Here is an 18,053-nt window from a genome sequence, read left to right on the forward strand (position 1 = left end):
TTGAGTTGTATAAGTTTTTTTTTAATGTATTTTAGATACTAACCCTTTATCAGATATGTCATTTGCAAATATTTTTCTCCCATTCAGTAGGTTGCCTTTTAGTTATGTTGAATATTTCCTCTGCTGTGCAGAAACTTCTAATTTTGATGTAGTCCCAATAGTTTATTTTTGCTTTTATTTCCCTTGCCTCAGGAGATATAGATAGAAAAACATTGGTACAGCCGATGTCAGAGACATTACTGCCTGTGCACTTGTCAAGGGCTTTTATGGTGTCAGGTCTCACTTTTAAGTCTTTAATCCATTTTGAGTTTATTTTTGTGTATCGTGTAAGAAAGTGGTCAAGTTTTATTCTTCTGCATGTTGCTGTCCAGTTTTCCCAAAACCATGTATTGAAGAGACTGTCTTTTCCCCACTGTATATTCATTTCTCTTTTGTTGAAGATTAATTGACCATATAACTGTGGTTTTATTTCTGCGTTTTCTATTCTGTTCCATTGATCTATGTGTCTATTTTTATGCCAGTAACATATTGTTTTAATTATTACTGCTTCTTAATGTAACTTGAAGTCTGGAATTGTGATACCTCCAGTTTTGCTTTTCTTTTTCAAGATTGCTTTGGCTATTTGAGGTCTTTTGTTGTTCCATGCCAATTTTAGGATTGTCTGTTCCAGTTCTGTGAAAAATGCTGTTGGTATTTTGATAGGGATTGCATTAAATGTGCAGATTGCTTTGGGTAGTATAGAGATTTTAACAATATTTGTTCTTCCAACCCATGAGCATAGAATGTTTTTCATTTCTTTGCATCATCTTGAATTTCTTTCATCAGTGTTTTATAGTTTCTGGACTATAGGTCTTTCACCTCTTTAGTTACCTTTCTTTCCCCTCAAATACAGTGTTGTGATCATTTTGATGATATATGTGTAAAATGTGAATAATTGAATTTATGTGTCTGTATGCAGTCTTTTGAGAACTTTCTCATATGTGGCAATATATATTGCTCTTCATCCTTTCAGCAAAGCACATATAATCACCACTGTTCTGTGCATTCCCCTTTGTGCTTCTTAAATGTCTGGTTAGTGGGGGCCCAAATATTCCAGTGAGTCAATGTACATAACTTTGTACAAAACATAGCTATATTACTGTATACAACAACAATCTGGTGCTACTGTTTTGCTCTTGGCATTCTTAGGTGGTGCCTGATTCCTCCCCTCTGTCATAGCTCAGTTGTGTTATGCTCTGTATAGCGAGATTTCAGTCAGTGGTATTGCCTGTGGCTTTTATCCTGCCATCCACTGTGGAAAATGTGTACGTAGTTCATACTTGACACTTACCACTTACCTCTCAACAGATCATCTGGCTTAACTTTAACAAAATAAATACTGTTTTTGAGTGAATGGGAAAAAAATTTATGACTGTTACTGGATGTTAATTTTTCATCTCTTAAATATTCCAGGGAAGAGGGAACCATAGGATTTGGAATTGGTGATGTGGCAATTAAGGACACATCCAAGCTTTTACAGAACAGACTATCTGATTATTTACACTATGTTGGACCATTACTTCCAAAGAATTAGTAGGCAAAATTCACTCTAAGATTCCTTATCTCAGAGATGGAGGGAATATATTTAGTTGAAACTGGGAAAGCAAGCTAGAGATTAGCCTATGAAAAAGATTGTGAAATCTTCATGATGATCTTATATTATATATATTAAAGAATATTGTCGGGATGCTTGGCTGGCTCAGTTGGTGGAGCATGCAACACTTGATCTCTGGATCATGAGTTCAAGCCCCACATTGGGCATGGAGACTACTTAAAAAAAACTTTTTAAAAATAAAAATAATTTAAAAAGAATATTGTGATATACATTAGAAATTTTAATTTTTAAAATTACTCCCTATTTGGGTGGGTTTGATGAGATTTTAAAAAGTAGAAAAAAATCTGATAAGCATAAATTATGCACAGTGAACCAGGAAATTACTCTTGTTCTTACACTGGAGGCTGGAAAGGCTGATTTATGCAAAGGGAGAACTGGCTAATGAGACCCATATACATATTTTGTGAACTAGAATAGACATGTTTTCCTGGACAATGTCCTTGTAAATTATATGTAGGATGGGAAGACAGCCTAGTATGGTCGCAAGAACGTAAGACTTGGGTGTCAAAGGTCTGATTTGAAATTCTAGAGCCATGACACTAAAAATCATGACCATTTTTATATCCTTCAGTAATAACATTTGTTTTATTGTCCTTAAAATATTATTGTCAGGATAAATGATTCATGAAAAAAAATCTTTCAAACTTTTAAATTTCCAAACAAATTTCAGTTGTTATTGCTACTAATAATTGCAGATCACTAAGAATTGGTTAAAATTTTAAGCTCTCCAAAAACTTAAGATTCAGAGATAAGATCTTAAAGACTAGTTTCACTCATCAGTTAATTTTTAATAGATCAATTAATTGTATTTCCTTATAAGTTTTGTTTCTCAAGTGCATATGCTCTATGAATAATTTCTCCTAATTTAAAAGTAATAATATCCATTTTAATAGGTGACAATCAAATTTGGAAATTGAAGTATATTTTCTTCATTTTCTTTCTGCTTCTTAGCTTACTTTATGAAGTTTATATATTGCCTTATTTTATAATCACCCTATGATCTCTCTATGTGTGTGGTTTTTTTTTTTTTTTTGAAGAATAGCAAATTATATTTTCTTCAGTGTAAAACTATTGTGCTCTTTGTGAAAAGATGGGGAAAAATTGATGAAATGTAAAGCCAATCAGGCTTATGGTACTTTAGTTTATTGTGAAATTGAAGTTTCAATATGGCATCATATATATATGAACTTACCCTAGTTTGCATAGTATCAAGTGGCTATTTATAAGGAGGGACTCTGGATTGGCTGCAGTAGTAGATGGAGAAATAAGTTAAAGATATTTTCCTGTGTCTACCACTTAGTATGCTAAACTGTGTATGTAATCATATTCTAAGGGAAAACACACAGATTCATAGATAGATTTTTCTTGCAATAGAGACATACAACAAGACAGCTCTGAAGTATGTGATTAACTTGAAATAATGGTGGCCCTTAGGGTTTCAGGCTTTTTCTATTTCATAATATTTTAGGTCTGTTATTACCTTAGGTGAACCTAATTCCCCAAGAAAGAAGATGCTGAATTAATTCTTCTGTGACTTATGTCATCAATATATCTAGAATAGAAATAAAACTATGTGGGGTGCCTGGGTGGCACAGCGGTTGGGCGTCTGCCTTCGGCTCAGGGCGTGATCCCGGCATTACGGGATCGAGCCCCACATCAGGCTCCTCCGCTATGAGCCTGCTTCTTCCTCTCCCACTCCCCCTGCTTGTGTTCCCTCTCTCGCTGGCTGTCTCTATCTCTGTTGAATAAATAAATAAAATCTTTAAAAAAAAAAAAAAAGAAATAAAACTATGTGTCTCTACCATTTATGAGATTCTAGGTAGCTATTTTTTTTTTAATGATTTTTTATTATATTATGTTAGTCACCATACAGTACATCCCCGGTTTCCGATGTAAGGCTCGATGATTCATTAGTTGTGTATAACACCCAGTGCACCATGCAATACGTGCCCTCCTTACTACCCATCACCGGTCTATCCCATTCCCCCACCCCCCTCCCCTCTGAAGTCCTCAGTTTGTTTCTCATAGTCCATAGTCTCTCATGTTTCATTCCCCCTTCTGATTACCCTCCCTTTCTTTATCCCTTTCTTCCCCTACCGATCATCCTAGTTCTTATGTTCCATAGATGAGAGAAATCATATGATAGTTGTCTTTCTCTGTTTGACTTATTTCACTTAGCATTATCTCCTCCAGTGCTGTCCATGTTGTAGCAAATGTTGAGAACTCGTTCTTTCTGATAGCTGAGTAATATTCCATTGTATATATGGACCACAACTTCTTAATCCAGTCATCTGTTGAAGGTCATCTCGGCTCCTTCCACAATTTAGCTATTGTGGACAATGCTGCTATGAACATTGGGGTGCATATGGCCCTTCTCTTCACTACGTCTGTATCTTTGGGGTAAATACCCAGTAGTGCAATGGCTGGATCATAGGGTAGCTCAATTTTTAACTTTTTAAGGGACCTCCACACTGTTTTCCAGAGTGGCTGTACCAACTTGCATTCCCACCAACAATGTAGGAGGGATCCCCTTTCTCCACATCCTCTCCAACAATTGTTGTTTCTTGCCTTGTCTATTTTTGCCATTCTAACTGGCATAAGGTGGTATCTCAGTGTGGTTTTGATTTGAATTTCCTTGATGGCTAATGATTTTGAACATTTTTTCATGTGTCTGTTAGCCATTTGTATGTCTTCATTGGAAAAGTGTCTGTTCATATCTTCTGCCCATCTTTTGATTTGTTTATTTGTTTCTTGTGTATTGAGTTTGAGAAGTTCTTTGTAGATCTTGGATACCAGTGCTATTTTTTTTTAACATTTCACAAAAATTGCTGAATTTTGTATACCCTGATAATAACTGTGGACTCCTAGAAACAAATCTTTACATACAGACAAATGAGATTAAACATACGTATGCACATGCACATACACACATACAGACAAATTCATTTACTGTGTGGAGCTCAAGAATATTCTTTTATTGGATTTTCCCTGATACGAAATCTAATAAAATAAGAAGTTCCTTCAAAGTAAATGGTTTCTTTGCCTTATTGTCTTCAAACACACCATACAGTGAGTGAACACTAGTCAATTTCTGAAGCTTTTCAGGACAGATTGCACATGTTACCTTACTTTTTGCCAGGATTGCATCACATGCACATTCTCAGGATGTTTATGAATAAAAATAACCCAAATCCTTTTTTTTGTTGTTTGAGCAAAGATCAGCTACAACAATAACTGATCATAAATCTTTGTGTAGTAACCCATAATAGATATGAGACATTATAATCTGGTTAATAATGATTTGATAAATAGATGAATTTAATTGTAATATATTTGTTGAGTAAACTAGTAAATGATTTTTTCAAGCTATATTGAATTCTAGTAAGATTGTCTCATTGTCTAATGAATATCTAGCAAGATTATCTTAGTTCATGCTAGCATATAATATTATCATTCATTTACTTTTGTGTTAAGAAAGCAATTACCTAATTTTATTCTTTGTTCTTATTTTCTCTGGAATTTATTAAAACCTCTTCAATAAATTCATTTCTGAAAATGCAGCAAGGCAGATGTGCCCATAAAATAAAAGTAATTTAAAGAGGAGAATTAAACATGCAAACCTAAAAAGCTGTATCTTAAACAGTAAAAATTCATTATATTAGTGATTATCCCAATAGTATTAGAGGAAAAAATTTGAGTGAAATACGGCAAAACTAGAGAAGCAATGAGAAGAATGATATATCACCAAGAGTATTCAATCCAGAACAGCTACCTAACCTAGCATTTTCCAAGGAGAGTTACATGGGGCACCAATATATCATGGTATGTTGTAATTTATCAATGGATGTTTCCCCAAGAGTTTATAATCAAATTTTCAACATTCTACATACTATATTCTCTTTTTGTGAGTTGCAATGCATCTAAAGTTTCTGAGAAGTATTTAGTTGGAAATATGTAGGTATTTCTTACTGTGGTAAAATGCACATAACATAAAATTTACATTTAAAAATGTACAATCCAATGTCATTAAGCACATTCACAAAGTTGTATAACCATCACCACTGTCTCCTTCCAGGTATATAACTTTGTTAATTTGACCATGAAACTGTTTTCTTCTGGAATATCTTTTAATTTTGGTATGTCCAGAAAATATAGTTATGGAAACACCGATCTAATCCAATCCTCTCAATTTAAAAATTAAAAATAGAAAATGTGATTTTGAGAGGTTAAATGCCTTGCTCAAGATTACACAGGTCGTTGGGATATAGCCCGTCAGTATCTCATTCATATTTCCCACTTCCAAGAACAGGGGCTTTTCTATTTCAAGGTATTTTCCCCTTGTTTCCATTGGTGTTGCCTGGATCCGATAATCCAGTATCTACAAGTGATACATTACAATTTGACCTAGACGAATTCAGGATTAAAACAAATACATTACTTTTTAAAAGCTACATTGTACTTGTTGTATAACTCTCACTGTGATTTTCTTATGAGAACTTCCATTGTAAGAACTCTCTTTAATTTACATAATTCTTCTGTTCTTAGGTCTTTTTAAGATTGTGGCTGATAAAGCGCCATACCTCACCATGGAAGAAATAACAAGAACCATTCATATTGGATCAAGTAGACTAGGACATCCTTGCTTCTATCATCAGAAGGACCTAAAACTAGAGAATCTCACTGTAAAACACGGTGAGCAAATCATGCTCAACTCAGTTGAAGAGATCAATGGCGAAGTAATGGTGAATTGTGGAGTGGTAAGGAATCATCAGAATCACTCGTTTACTTTGCCTTTGTCACAAGAAGGAGAATTCTATGAGTGTGAAGATGAACATATTTATACCCTAAAGGAGATTGTTGAATGGAAGATCCCAAAGAACAGAACACGAACTGTGAAGCTTACAGGTTTTTCAAATAAGTGGGACTTAACAAATCCATTCCCTAAAGGCTTTTATGGTGCTCTGGTTCTAAAGCCTGTTTATGAGATTCAAGGTGTGATGAAATGTAAGTATCCACTGAGAATGATGCTCTATGAGGGTGAGCACTGTGGGGTTTGGGAAGGAGGAAGACTTTAGAGTTTGAAGAAAGCGACCCTGTCCCTGACTTGTCCTTTAAGGCCACTGAGAATTAGATTCTCATCTATAAATAAGTAAACCATATATTTGGTGCAAGGATCAAATCGAATAATGTATATAAATACATATTATACATTGTGTGGTGCTATGCAAATGTAAATTGTGGTAATTGGCAGGTGCACACAGGTTAAACTACTAATTCATTTCTATCACTGCCAGTTAAACATGGTTAGAAAAGAGCTACTTTTGGGGCACCTGGGTGGCTCAGTCGTTAAGCATCTGCCTTCGGCTCAGGGCGTGATCCCGGCGTTCTGGGATCGAGCCCCACGTCAGGCTCCTCTGCTGGGAGCCTGCTTCTTCCTCTCCCACTCCCCCTGCTTGTGTTCCCTCTCTCGCTGGCTGTCTCTCTCTCTCTCAAGTAAATAAATAAAATATTAAAAAAAAAAAAGAGCTACTTTTAAGGATAGAGCATATTAGCTTAGAAAGAAGCTTTCTTCTATGAAGGTGGTCAACAAAGTGATACAAAGTTTCCTTAATATGTCTCTTACTGCTATTTTTGTGATATTTTTTTTTTTCCTGCTATCCATCACTGGTCATAAATCTTTTTAGCTGGGAGTCCCTCTGACTTAAGGGAAAATGATGTGACAAATTAATTCACATGTAAGTTTGTTTTAACATATAATTTTTATAGGATAATTTGCATTTAAAAATAGCAATAGCTGGAGAGAGCATTGTTATCCTAAAGGAATTAATACTTTGAATTTTCAAAATTATGGCACTAATGAGCAACCACGGAGCAAAGAGTTGTGTATGCAGTCAAAAGTCCTGGATTCTAACTCTGGGTCAGTAACTGAATAGGTGATGGCTTTGAGTGAGCCATTTAAACTGTCTTTGCAAAGGGGATGATGATACCTCTTTTGCCTACCTCTTACAGTTGTTTTGAGAATGAAATAAGATTGTATTAAGGTACTATATATCATACACTTGAGGAAAAATAACAGTATGTAAAAATGTTTGGTCAAAGGCTATCCCTTGGATATCTCAAATTCTATTTCTCTCTTGTCCTATAAGTATTGTTGGTTGTTGGTCACTTATATAAATATGAAAAAACTGATGTGAACCTTTGGGTAGGTTTTAGAACTACATGTTAAATTTTGTTACACCTAAGTAATTTAACCAGAAATTAATTCATCTGAATTAAAGGTATAAGTAAGGAATTCCACTCAAGTAGTGATTATATTTTAACACTGCAAAAAATTGAGGCCACAGCATGATCATTTTATAATATGACAAAAAATGGAAATCGCAGCAAATTTTAGACCTCTCATTAATGTTTTGTTAGCGATCCAAAAATGTGTAATTGAAATTGATAATTGAGTTTTTCTCACTTTTCATAAATTATGGATATAGCATTTTCTCATTTTAAAATTTGTGAATTTTTAAAAACCATTGGCATCTCCTTTCACACAGCTGCAAATGTAGGCCAACCCAGAATCTAAGCCATGTGAACAAGGTGGTTACTACATTTAATGAATTTAGATTAGGGGTCAACAAAGGCTTCTTTGAGGAAATGGAATTTTAAACTAGGGCCTGGAGGATGAATAGGAGATAATAAGACAGAGAAAGAGGGGACAACATTGGAGAAAGTGATAGCAGTTTCTGGGAAGGCAGGTAAGTTAAGCAAGCTATTGGAGCTCCAGTGTAGCTGGTGTGAGAAAAGAGAGGACAGGTTGAGACAAAGATCAAAACATGCAGTGAGGTAGTGGAATCAGTCATGGAGAGTCTTGACATACATGTTAAGGGGTTAACGTTTGTCCAAAGGGCAAATTAATAAAGGGTTTCAGTGGAAGGGACAGGGTCAGAGGAGTGTAAGAAGGCCATTGGGTATATGGCCGGGTATTGGGGGTTAGTACAATAGTGATATCAGCAGGACGCATGCTCCTAATAGGTATTTAAGAAGTACAACCAGCAAGATTTGGAGGTCTGTTGGAAGGAGGAAAGAAGTCAACCTGAAATCCAGGCTTCTGGCTTGATCTACTAGTTGGATAGTGATACAGTTTACTAAATATAAACATTGATAGATGAACAGGACATATTAACACAATTGTTTAGATGGACTTATATATGGTTTCATGCTAACCAAGGCCCCAGAAGAAAGCCTTTGGTGGAAATAAAGTCCTTTCCAAATATTTTAGTCTAATTTCCATTCTTTAATGGTATTTAAATTGAATTTTGATTTGTTATTTTGGATCTTTAATTTCTTGGGGATTATTTTAAACATTAGTTCTTTTTGTATAGCAATTTCAGGACAGATGCCGTATGCCATTGCTTTGCATGTGTACGGACTGCAGAATATTCCCTGGAGATAGAGGACAGGTGTCCAACACAAAAAGTCCAGTTTTAAAAAATTATTGTTGTAGGCATTTGTCTTCTAAATATAAAATGTAGGCTATTTTTAAAAATCAATTGTGGTCTTGTTTTACATTATTCTTTCTTATATTAAAGATTCAAACTTGCCTTGAAGTCAACAGCATATGGTTTGCTAAGTTACTTTCCGATGACCTTGAGTTCAGGCATAGTTGAACACCCTCTTGTCTCAAGTCCTCCCTTTCTCAAGTGATAAAAGAATAAGTCTGAGGCAGGGATAGAAAATTTTAGAGAAACCTTAGGGGTAAAAGCAAGATGAAAAAGATTGAGACCTATAGGAAGCTTTGAAATACTGATTTGCTGAAAAATGAACATAGTAAGTAAATAGAGAAAAGAAGGAATATAACATAAACTACTCCTGGTGTTACGTTTTTAATATGTTATTGATGTGAAAATTTAGGCATCATAAAGAAGTAGTAGGATGTCTTTAAATGAAATATTAGTTCCTGGAAACTTGCTCATAATCCCCATTACAGGCCTGAAGCCCCTCTGACTCTCACTATACAGTTCATGATTTGTAAAACATTCTATCTCTTTGGAAAATAGATACAACTAACCATCCAAGACCTCTAACTACTAGTCTCATATAAGTCATAGTAAGATCTGTTTGTGCCTTTCATTGGAAGGTAAAAATTCATGTTAGTGTGCCAAATGGAATACTTAATATTTACAAATGAAAAATTGAGTCAGCTATTTAAAGCTGCTACTAAAAATCAGAAATCTTGCTTGTTAAAACTTTTTAATTGTGTTATGTTTTGATGTACAGATTGATAATTACTTCTCCCCTAATGAAAATTTCAAGAGTTGAAAAGCTGCATTTCATTTTAGGTAAAAACCTCAATGCCTTCCAAAATTTAGGGGTACAGTTTTTGCTTAGACATGTGAAATATCAACTCATTTATAAGTTGAGGGTTGAAATCACAAGCAGAAAGGTGGTATCAGGAAAGCAGTATCTTTTTTTTTTTTTTAAAGATTTCATTTTATTTATTTGACAGAGAGGCAGCCAGCGAGAAAGGGAACACAAGCAGGGGGAGTGGGAGAGGAAGAAGCAGGCTCCCAGCAGAAGAGCCTGATGTGGGGCTCGATCCCAGAACTCTGGGATCACGCCCTGAGCTGAAGGCAGACGCTTAAGGACTGAGCCACCCAGGCGCCCCCAGGGAAAGCAGTATCTGAATATTGAATAATAGGTGATAAATCAATAGCAAAAAAAAAAAAACAAAACAAAACACAAAAACCCAAACATTGATCTTTTAGTATTCCGAGATTTCTTCTTTCTTTCATTTTATTTTTAAAAATAATCCCAATATTTATCAATGTCAAAAAGGTGAAATAGTGGTAAAAGGATTTATAACAAAGTGATCAGCACGCTTTATGCCCTTGACCATTCCCAAATTTTCCCCACATTCTGCTACTTCAAGGTAACTGCTTTAAATATTTTGTCCCTGCTTTCTTGTATTTACATTTAAATTTCCAAATAATATGAAGATAGTGCTATTTTTCAAAGCATTGACTTTATACAGGATTAGAAGAACACTAATCTCCTTCATGAAGGCTCCACCCTGGTGACCTCATCAAATTCTGATCACCTCCTAAAGGTCCCATCTCTTAATACCATCACCCTGGGGAGTAGGGTTTCAACATGTGAATACTGGGGGATGAAAACATTAATCTGTAATAGTGTTGTTCTGGGACTTCCATTTAAAACCATCTGGGTGGTCCTGTTCTTTCACCGTGATGGCAGTTTTTAGTCTGGAAACTCAGATATTTCATTTCTGAGATAATTTCTTTGATAATTTCCTTTCAACTATTTTTTTCCCCTTTTTTCTTTCTGTAACTTCTAATCTTTTGTTGAAGCTCCCATACTGATCTAGGACTATTTTCTTCCCTATTTTACATCTTTCTTGTCTTTGGTTTACCTTCAGGGAAAATTCCTTAACTACATTTCCAACTGTTTTAATGAATTTTTAATTTCAGCTATCATATTTTTAATTTCCAAGAGTTATTTCTTACATCATTTTTTAAATGTTACTGTGTTCTTGTTGTAAGAATGCAATATCTTATCTTTCTGAGAATATTTTACAATTTCTTAAAGATTTCTGTGTTCCTTGCATTTTATCGGCCTCTTTTGGGCTTTTTTAAAAAAAGGTTTGGGGCGCCTGGGTGGCTCAGTGGGTTAAGTGTCCCTCTCTTGATTTCAGCTCAGGTCATGATCTCAGGGTCATCAGAGCCTTGAGTCAGGGTCCATGCTCAGCATAGAGCCCACTTAAGATTCTCTCTTTCTCTCTTTCTGAAAAAAAGGGGGGGGGATTTGATCTGTCACTCTCATTAACTGTTTTCTTCAAATGCCTGGTGATTATTTGCCATTTGTTTATATTTATATGTAAGACACTTTTTTTTTTTTAAATTTACAAGTGAGGCACTATTTACATCCAAGCTCTTTGTTTCTGAATTTTAGGTTTCATTTTGCCAGCTTTGTCATCAGAGCATTCCCTAAATTCAGGCTCTGTGAGTCTTTCCTCTGGGGCTTGCTCAGTTTCTTTCAGATCAGTTGTGGGGCTTCTGAAACTATTGTAGCTGAATGGGGAAGTTGCGGAGGGTTTCACCATTTCCCCACAGGTTTAGACTTACTCCTTTGCTTTCAGTCCCGTTTTTCCCCTGCTCACGTATGCCTAGTTTCCAGATTCTGTGACTCTGTATCTACTCTTGCTGCAAAGAGAGAGGTAGTAGGGGTGACTGCTTATCTTCCCCAGAATAGAGTTAGAGATCTGGGGTTAACCACTCTTCAGACATTCAGATAACCCCCTATATTCTCATCCACAGGTCAGAGGGGCCTTATGCCTCCAATTTAGGGCCCTTTTTGAGATCTCATGGGGCAAAAAAGGCTGACTTTTCATTGTACTATGGCTTCTTAGGCACAGAGGCTTTCCTTTTTCTATTCTGCCAAATTTTTGACCATTCTTCCATCTGAGTTCTACCTTCATTCCGTGTAAGGATTGTAGATGTCTTTTAGATTCACAGAATCTTATTCTCTTTTTTCTTTCTCTTTCTTCTCCTTGCCCTCATAGTAAATTTGAGAGAATAAAGGGTTGGAAGACCACATATTTCACCTATAAACCTCACTACTTACTTAAGCTAGTCCCAGCCCAGAGCTTTTCCTGGACCTAGCATTATCTTGAAAGTACTGTTTGCTAATATTGCTAAAAGATAAGTATAATTTATAAACAATATTTTTAATAAAACATAATTTTCAGTAATTCTTAAACATACCAGAGTCAGTTTCTTATGTATTTATTTTTATCTTCTCAATGCATGAGATAAAGTGTCCAATATTGAATAAATCGAATACATGAATTAATGAATGAAACAACTAAAATATTTGTTTCTGTATGTATATTCTACATAGTACAAAGTTCCTATAGGTAACAAGAAAGTTTTCTCACTCACCATATCCAGATTTGATTTATTATGATAACATATTTATGAATTTAATAGCTAGGGAGAATGAATATTCACTTCAGGGCACCAAAGTTGATATCATTTATATTTGTGTAACAGGTTCAATTTTTATTAGTGCTTTTCCTAATGTGCCTATGAAAATATTGAGACTTAACATGATATTTAGAACCAATGAACACTATAGTCTGCTTCCATTTCATTTTCTTCCTTTAGGCAAGTAATCTTATTGCTAACAGAAATATCAAACAGCGAGCAGTATAAGGTACAGTTTACATATGTATTTATTTATTCTTATACTACCAACTGTAAATACTTTACCTGTCAGGGTTCTCCAGAGAAACAGAAGATATTTATAACATTATATATAATTATATTGTATAATATAAACAAAATTATACATTAATTAGTTAATCAATTAATTTTAAGGACTTGGCTCATGTAATTATGGGGGCTAATAAGTTCAACATCCATAGGACAGATTGGCAGGTTGTAAACTGAGGCAGAAGTTGATGCTGTAGTTTGAGGCAGCATTTTTTCTTCTCTGGGAAACTCCAGTTTTTGCTTTTAAAATGATTCAAATGATTAGATGAGGCTCACCTACATTATGGAGGATAACATCCTTTACCCAAAGTAACTGATTGAGATGTTAACCACATCTGCAAAATACCTCCGCAGAAACACCTAGAACAGTGTGTGATTAAGTAACTGGGTACTGTAGCCCAGTCAAGTTGAAACATAAAAATAACCATCACAAACATCAATGGAGGACACGTATTGACATGTATCATCCAGTATAAGAAAATGGCTAGTCACTTCTCGTAGCTCTTATCAATTAAAATTATAATATAAATAAAAATATAAAAGGAAAAGTATTACAAATAAACTAATATTAAATGTAAGTATATTGATTTTAAATGAATTGATTTCTCAGTGAAGGTCATGATGGGGTTTTTTTTCTGCTACAAATATTAGAGAGCAACCCAAAAGGCACTTTCTCTATTTATAAATACAAACAACAGTAGAACCAGGGAATACTATCTAAGAAAATGAAAATTCATTGTATAGTTTCTTTTAAGTTGAAATGAAGTTGAATAAATGGGGAAAAAAAGATAATTCACAGAATATTCATAAAGAGAATTGAGACCAAATGGATGAACTATAAAGAAAATTTTAATTTGAAAGCCTAGAATTAGTCAAGTTTACAAATTATTAGTGCATCTAATAATCATTATAAAGAGTATAATGTGATACAAAAATATAAACAAAACAATTCACTGAGCAATTGGATGTGAAAATACTTTTGAGAAAAATGTAAGTGTAATCTTGCAAAGTAAATGACAAAGAAATCAAACTTAGAGAGTGAAAATTTCTAACAAATATTATAATTATTATTATTAGATAATAATGTAGGAGAAACTAGCAATTGAGAGAAACTGCAGGGTTAGAATTGACAAAACTTGTTAAAAAGAAAATATGTAGAGACAGTCATCTCTTAGGGCTTTTTGACTGGGCCTGAGAATCAAACTGACTTAGATTAGAGAAAAGCAGACAGATTTACAGGTTTTATGTGAAAGGGGTGCCCTCAGAAGGGAATGAAGACTCCCAAAATGGCAAAACCTACATGCTTTTATATTGGTTTGAACAAAAGAGGCAACTGAGGAGAAGTAACTAAACTAACTATGTGGGGAGGTTAAAGAAAGGTCAGAATTATTTTAACAAGGTCTGTTTGGACAGAATTCACTTGGCTGTAACTCCCTGTAGAAGGATGTTTTTTTCTCCTGGTATAGAGAAGGCATCTTTCACATGGGAGTTTTGTCTCCTGTTTTCAGGAAGAAAAGGAGAGATTAGAATACCCTTCTTGCACCTGCTGTTTTTCAAGTGCCTTTAAGTCAAAATAATCTTGATGCCAAAATGATTTATTTTGGGGTGGCATATTCTGCCACCCTTGACTTTTGAAGGATAATTTTGCTGGAGACAGAATACTGGGTTGGTGGGTTTCTTTTCTTTAAACACTTTATGTATGCCACTTACTCTCCTCTTGCTTGAATGGTTTCTGAAGAGAAGGACAATCCAATTTTTATCCGTCTTCCTCTAGAGGTAAGATATTTTTTTCTTCTGGCTTCTTCAGGTTTTTTCTTTTTCTTTGATTTTCTGCAGTTTGAATATGATATGCCTACATAGGTAGGTTTTTTGGTATTTATCATGCTTGCTCTTCTGTAAGCTTCCTCAATTTTGGAAAATTCTCCACCATTATTACTTCAAATACTGTTTCTGTTCCTTTCTCGTCTTCCTTTTGGCGTCCCTGTGATGTGCGTGCTACACCTTTGTAGTTACCCCACAGTGCTTAGATATTCTGTTCCATTTTTTTTTCATTCTTTTTCTTTTTCTTTTCAGTTAGGAAAGTTTCTGCTGATATATCTTGGTATGTCTTCAAGCTCACTGATTCCTTCCTTAGCCATGTCCAGTCTAGTGATGAACCCATCAAAGTCGTTCTTCATATCTGTTATTATGTTTTTAATACCTAGCATTTCCTTTTAATTCTTTGCAAAAGTTTCCATCTCTCTGCTTACATTACCCATCTTTTCTGTGATTTTCTTCCATTAGAACTCTTAGCATATTAATCATATTATAAATTCCCAGTCTGAAAATTCCAAAATCTCTGCATATCTGAGTTTGGCTTTGTCTCTTTGGACTACACTGTTTGTTTGCCTTTTAATATACTTTGTAATTTTTTGTTGAAAGCTAGACATGATGTATCAGATAAAAGAAACTGAGGCAAATAAGCCTTCAATGTGAGGTTTTCTATTTATCTAGGTGTGAGTTAGTCCATGTTTACTGTTTTCTGTATCTATAAATGTCAGAGGCTAAAATTTTATTCAGTGTCCTTGTTTTTTGTCTCCCTTGTTGTCTTTCCCTAGAGACCGCTTCTTAAACAGAAGTATAAATGCTTCAGTTGTAATCCCCCATTATTATACAGAATTGTCGATATGGTTAGTAAGGTGTAGGGGAGGAGATGTATTCTATAATCCTGTGTTTAGGTCTGCATCTTTTAGTGGCCCTGTGCCCTGTGACCTTCACAAGTGCTTCTCAGCTGTCTTCCCATGCCTCCTTAGGTGAGATAGAATATGGCAAGTGGGGGCTGGAGTTGGGTATTTCCCTTCCCGCATGTGGAAAGATAGAGGAGGTTATTGTTGGGTATTTCCCTTCCCCTACGTCAGTTAAACTCTGGTAAAACCCAAGTTGGTTAGGCTGTGGTAAAATAGTTTTCCTTGAGGGCAGACCTTTTTTAAGGAAAACTGAATGCTATGATTTTTTCCATTACGCTGCCAGAAGCATGAGGGGATTTTTCTCTGATCTTCACCCTGAGAACCTGGTGGGGCTCTTGAGAATAAACAAGAAAGTATGGATGGAGCCCCCTAAACCTGGACACCGAAGTTTTATCTCTCAAGCTTGTCTAGGCTTTGTCTCCAGCAAGTAGTCAATTACTCTTAAAGTGTTCTTACTAGTTGTGGTTTCTGCTCCCAATAAGCTGTAAGTCTCTGTTCACCTATTTCTCTCATTTTGGGGGTGATGGTTTGCCCTGTAACCTCAATTCTCTGATGGACCAAAGAAGAGTTGTTGATTTTCACTGCATGTACTATTTTCCTTATTGAATCTTCTACTAAGGCACGTTCATTGTGATTATTTTTATACCTTAAAATGTCTAGATTGTTCTTTTACAGAAATAAACAGTAAAAGTAAAAATATTTATTGCACCGAATAAGCCATTGAGTAAGATAAACTACAACCTACAGGGGCATGTTTTAAATGATATATACAATACCTTCTATGATGTATAGCAGGAGTATTAGCAGTAGATATTTATTTTTCCCAATGAAATTTTATGTGGAACTCTATTTAACAGATCACATCCTTTAATGCTCAATCAAGGACATTGTTCTGGCAATAGTTATTCATTTGTTCACTTCGTTCATTGAGTACCTACTATGTACCAGAAACCATTTGAGACATTGGGATATATTGGTCAACAAAATAATCAAAGACTCTTGTACCCACAATACCAGATACAGATTGGGATCTAGTTTACATTAGGGTCCGTATGTTCTGATGGATCAATTTAGAGCCCCCAGGAAGTCCTTAATGTTCTACCAATGTTTAACTGTTCCCTCAACTTGAGGAATGGCATGAGCCTATGATGCTTACCTCATGCTAATTCTACAATTCTTAAACCTCATTCATTTCTATTCAACTTGCTGAGATTTTAGAGTTTTTAAAATTACCTTGGGATGCAGGTAAGCCTGCAGCAACAATTTAAAAGTTTGGGTATGTGGGGCACCTGGGTGGCTCATTCGGTTAAGGGTCTGTCTTCAGCACAGGTTATGATCCCAGGTTCTGGGATCCAGCCCTGCATCGAGCTCCTTGCTCAGCAGGGAGCCTGCTTCTCCCTCTCCCTCTGCCTACTGCTCCCCCTGCTTGCGCTCTCTCTCTCTGTCAAATAAATAAATAAAATCTTTTTTTAAAAAAAGCTTGGGTATGCTAAACTTTATACAATGAATCGATGAAGGAAAGAAGTATTCTTTTAGCCTTCTTTTTATTTTTTTTAAATGAATTTTTACCGATCTTCATCCTATAGACAACCATTGATTTTTTTTTCTGTTCTCTATTCAAGAATATAAAATAATGCTTTTTCATGTTATGTCTCCAGGAACTCTGTTACACAGCATGTTCAAGTAATATGACACAAATTATAAAGTTATAGTTTCCAGATGCTGCATAAAGTTAATAATATAAAAAGTAATAACATAGGTAATGCTTCTTAAGAGGAAATTCTGTTTTCAAAATCTTCCAAATTATTTGTTTTCAAAAGCATGCAAGGAAGAAAGTGTATTGACAGAAGGTGGCTGGAGATATTGGGAAACAACAGTGGATCATGAAAATGCTATAAAACATTACATGGTAGGAAATTGTCAAGAAAATATAAACCATTATACAACCCTGTTAGTAGTAACTTTATTTCTAATTCAAGACCATTATAACAATCTATGTGGGATAGTGTATGGACAGCTGATGAATAATTTTAGAACTATTTTAAGTGTCTGTGTAATGTCAAGCAAAGATGTCTAGGATAGTGGGTGCTTAGAAAGAATTTGAGATTTATTAGTCCCCAGTGCCACATTAGGCAAATAATACATTGGTAAGCACCCCACCAGCATAACTAAGGCTGCTGAATGGCTCCTCTGACTCTGACCCATCCTGTGACACTCCTTTCCTAGGAGAGAAAGAATAACACTCCTTTTCTTCAGCAGAGAAAGAATAACTTTCACATTAGAAAAGGATTGCATCTTGTTCACTTCCATATATTAATCTTAAGTACTTTATATGCCATGATCTTGTGGTGTTGTTCTGCAAGAGGATAGAATTTTGTGTAAAGAATATACGTC

General features: G+C 35.1%; 1 protein-coding gene across 1 annotated transcript in view; it reads left to right on the plus strand.

Annotated features, from left to right (window-relative positions):
- The window catches only part of THEMIS (thymocyte selection associated), a 178,843-nt gene that overhangs the window by 74,276 nt on the left and 86,514 nt on the right, over positions 1-18,053 (plus strand). The window contains exon 3 of the mRNA XM_026504775.4: positions 6,200-6,658. Within this exon, the coding sequence (XP_026360560.1) occupies positions 6,200-6,658 (459 nt within the window). The remainder of the gene's footprint in view (positions 1-6,199; positions 6,659-18,053) is intronic.

This window comes from Ursus arctos, unplaced genomic scaffold (genome assembly GCF_023065955.2).
Source record: "Ursus arctos isolate Adak ecotype North America unplaced genomic scaffold, UrsArc2.0 scaffold_13, whole genome shotgun sequence".
Lineage (NCBI taxonomy): Eukaryota > Metazoa > Chordata > Mammalia > Carnivora > Ursidae > Ursus > Ursus arctos.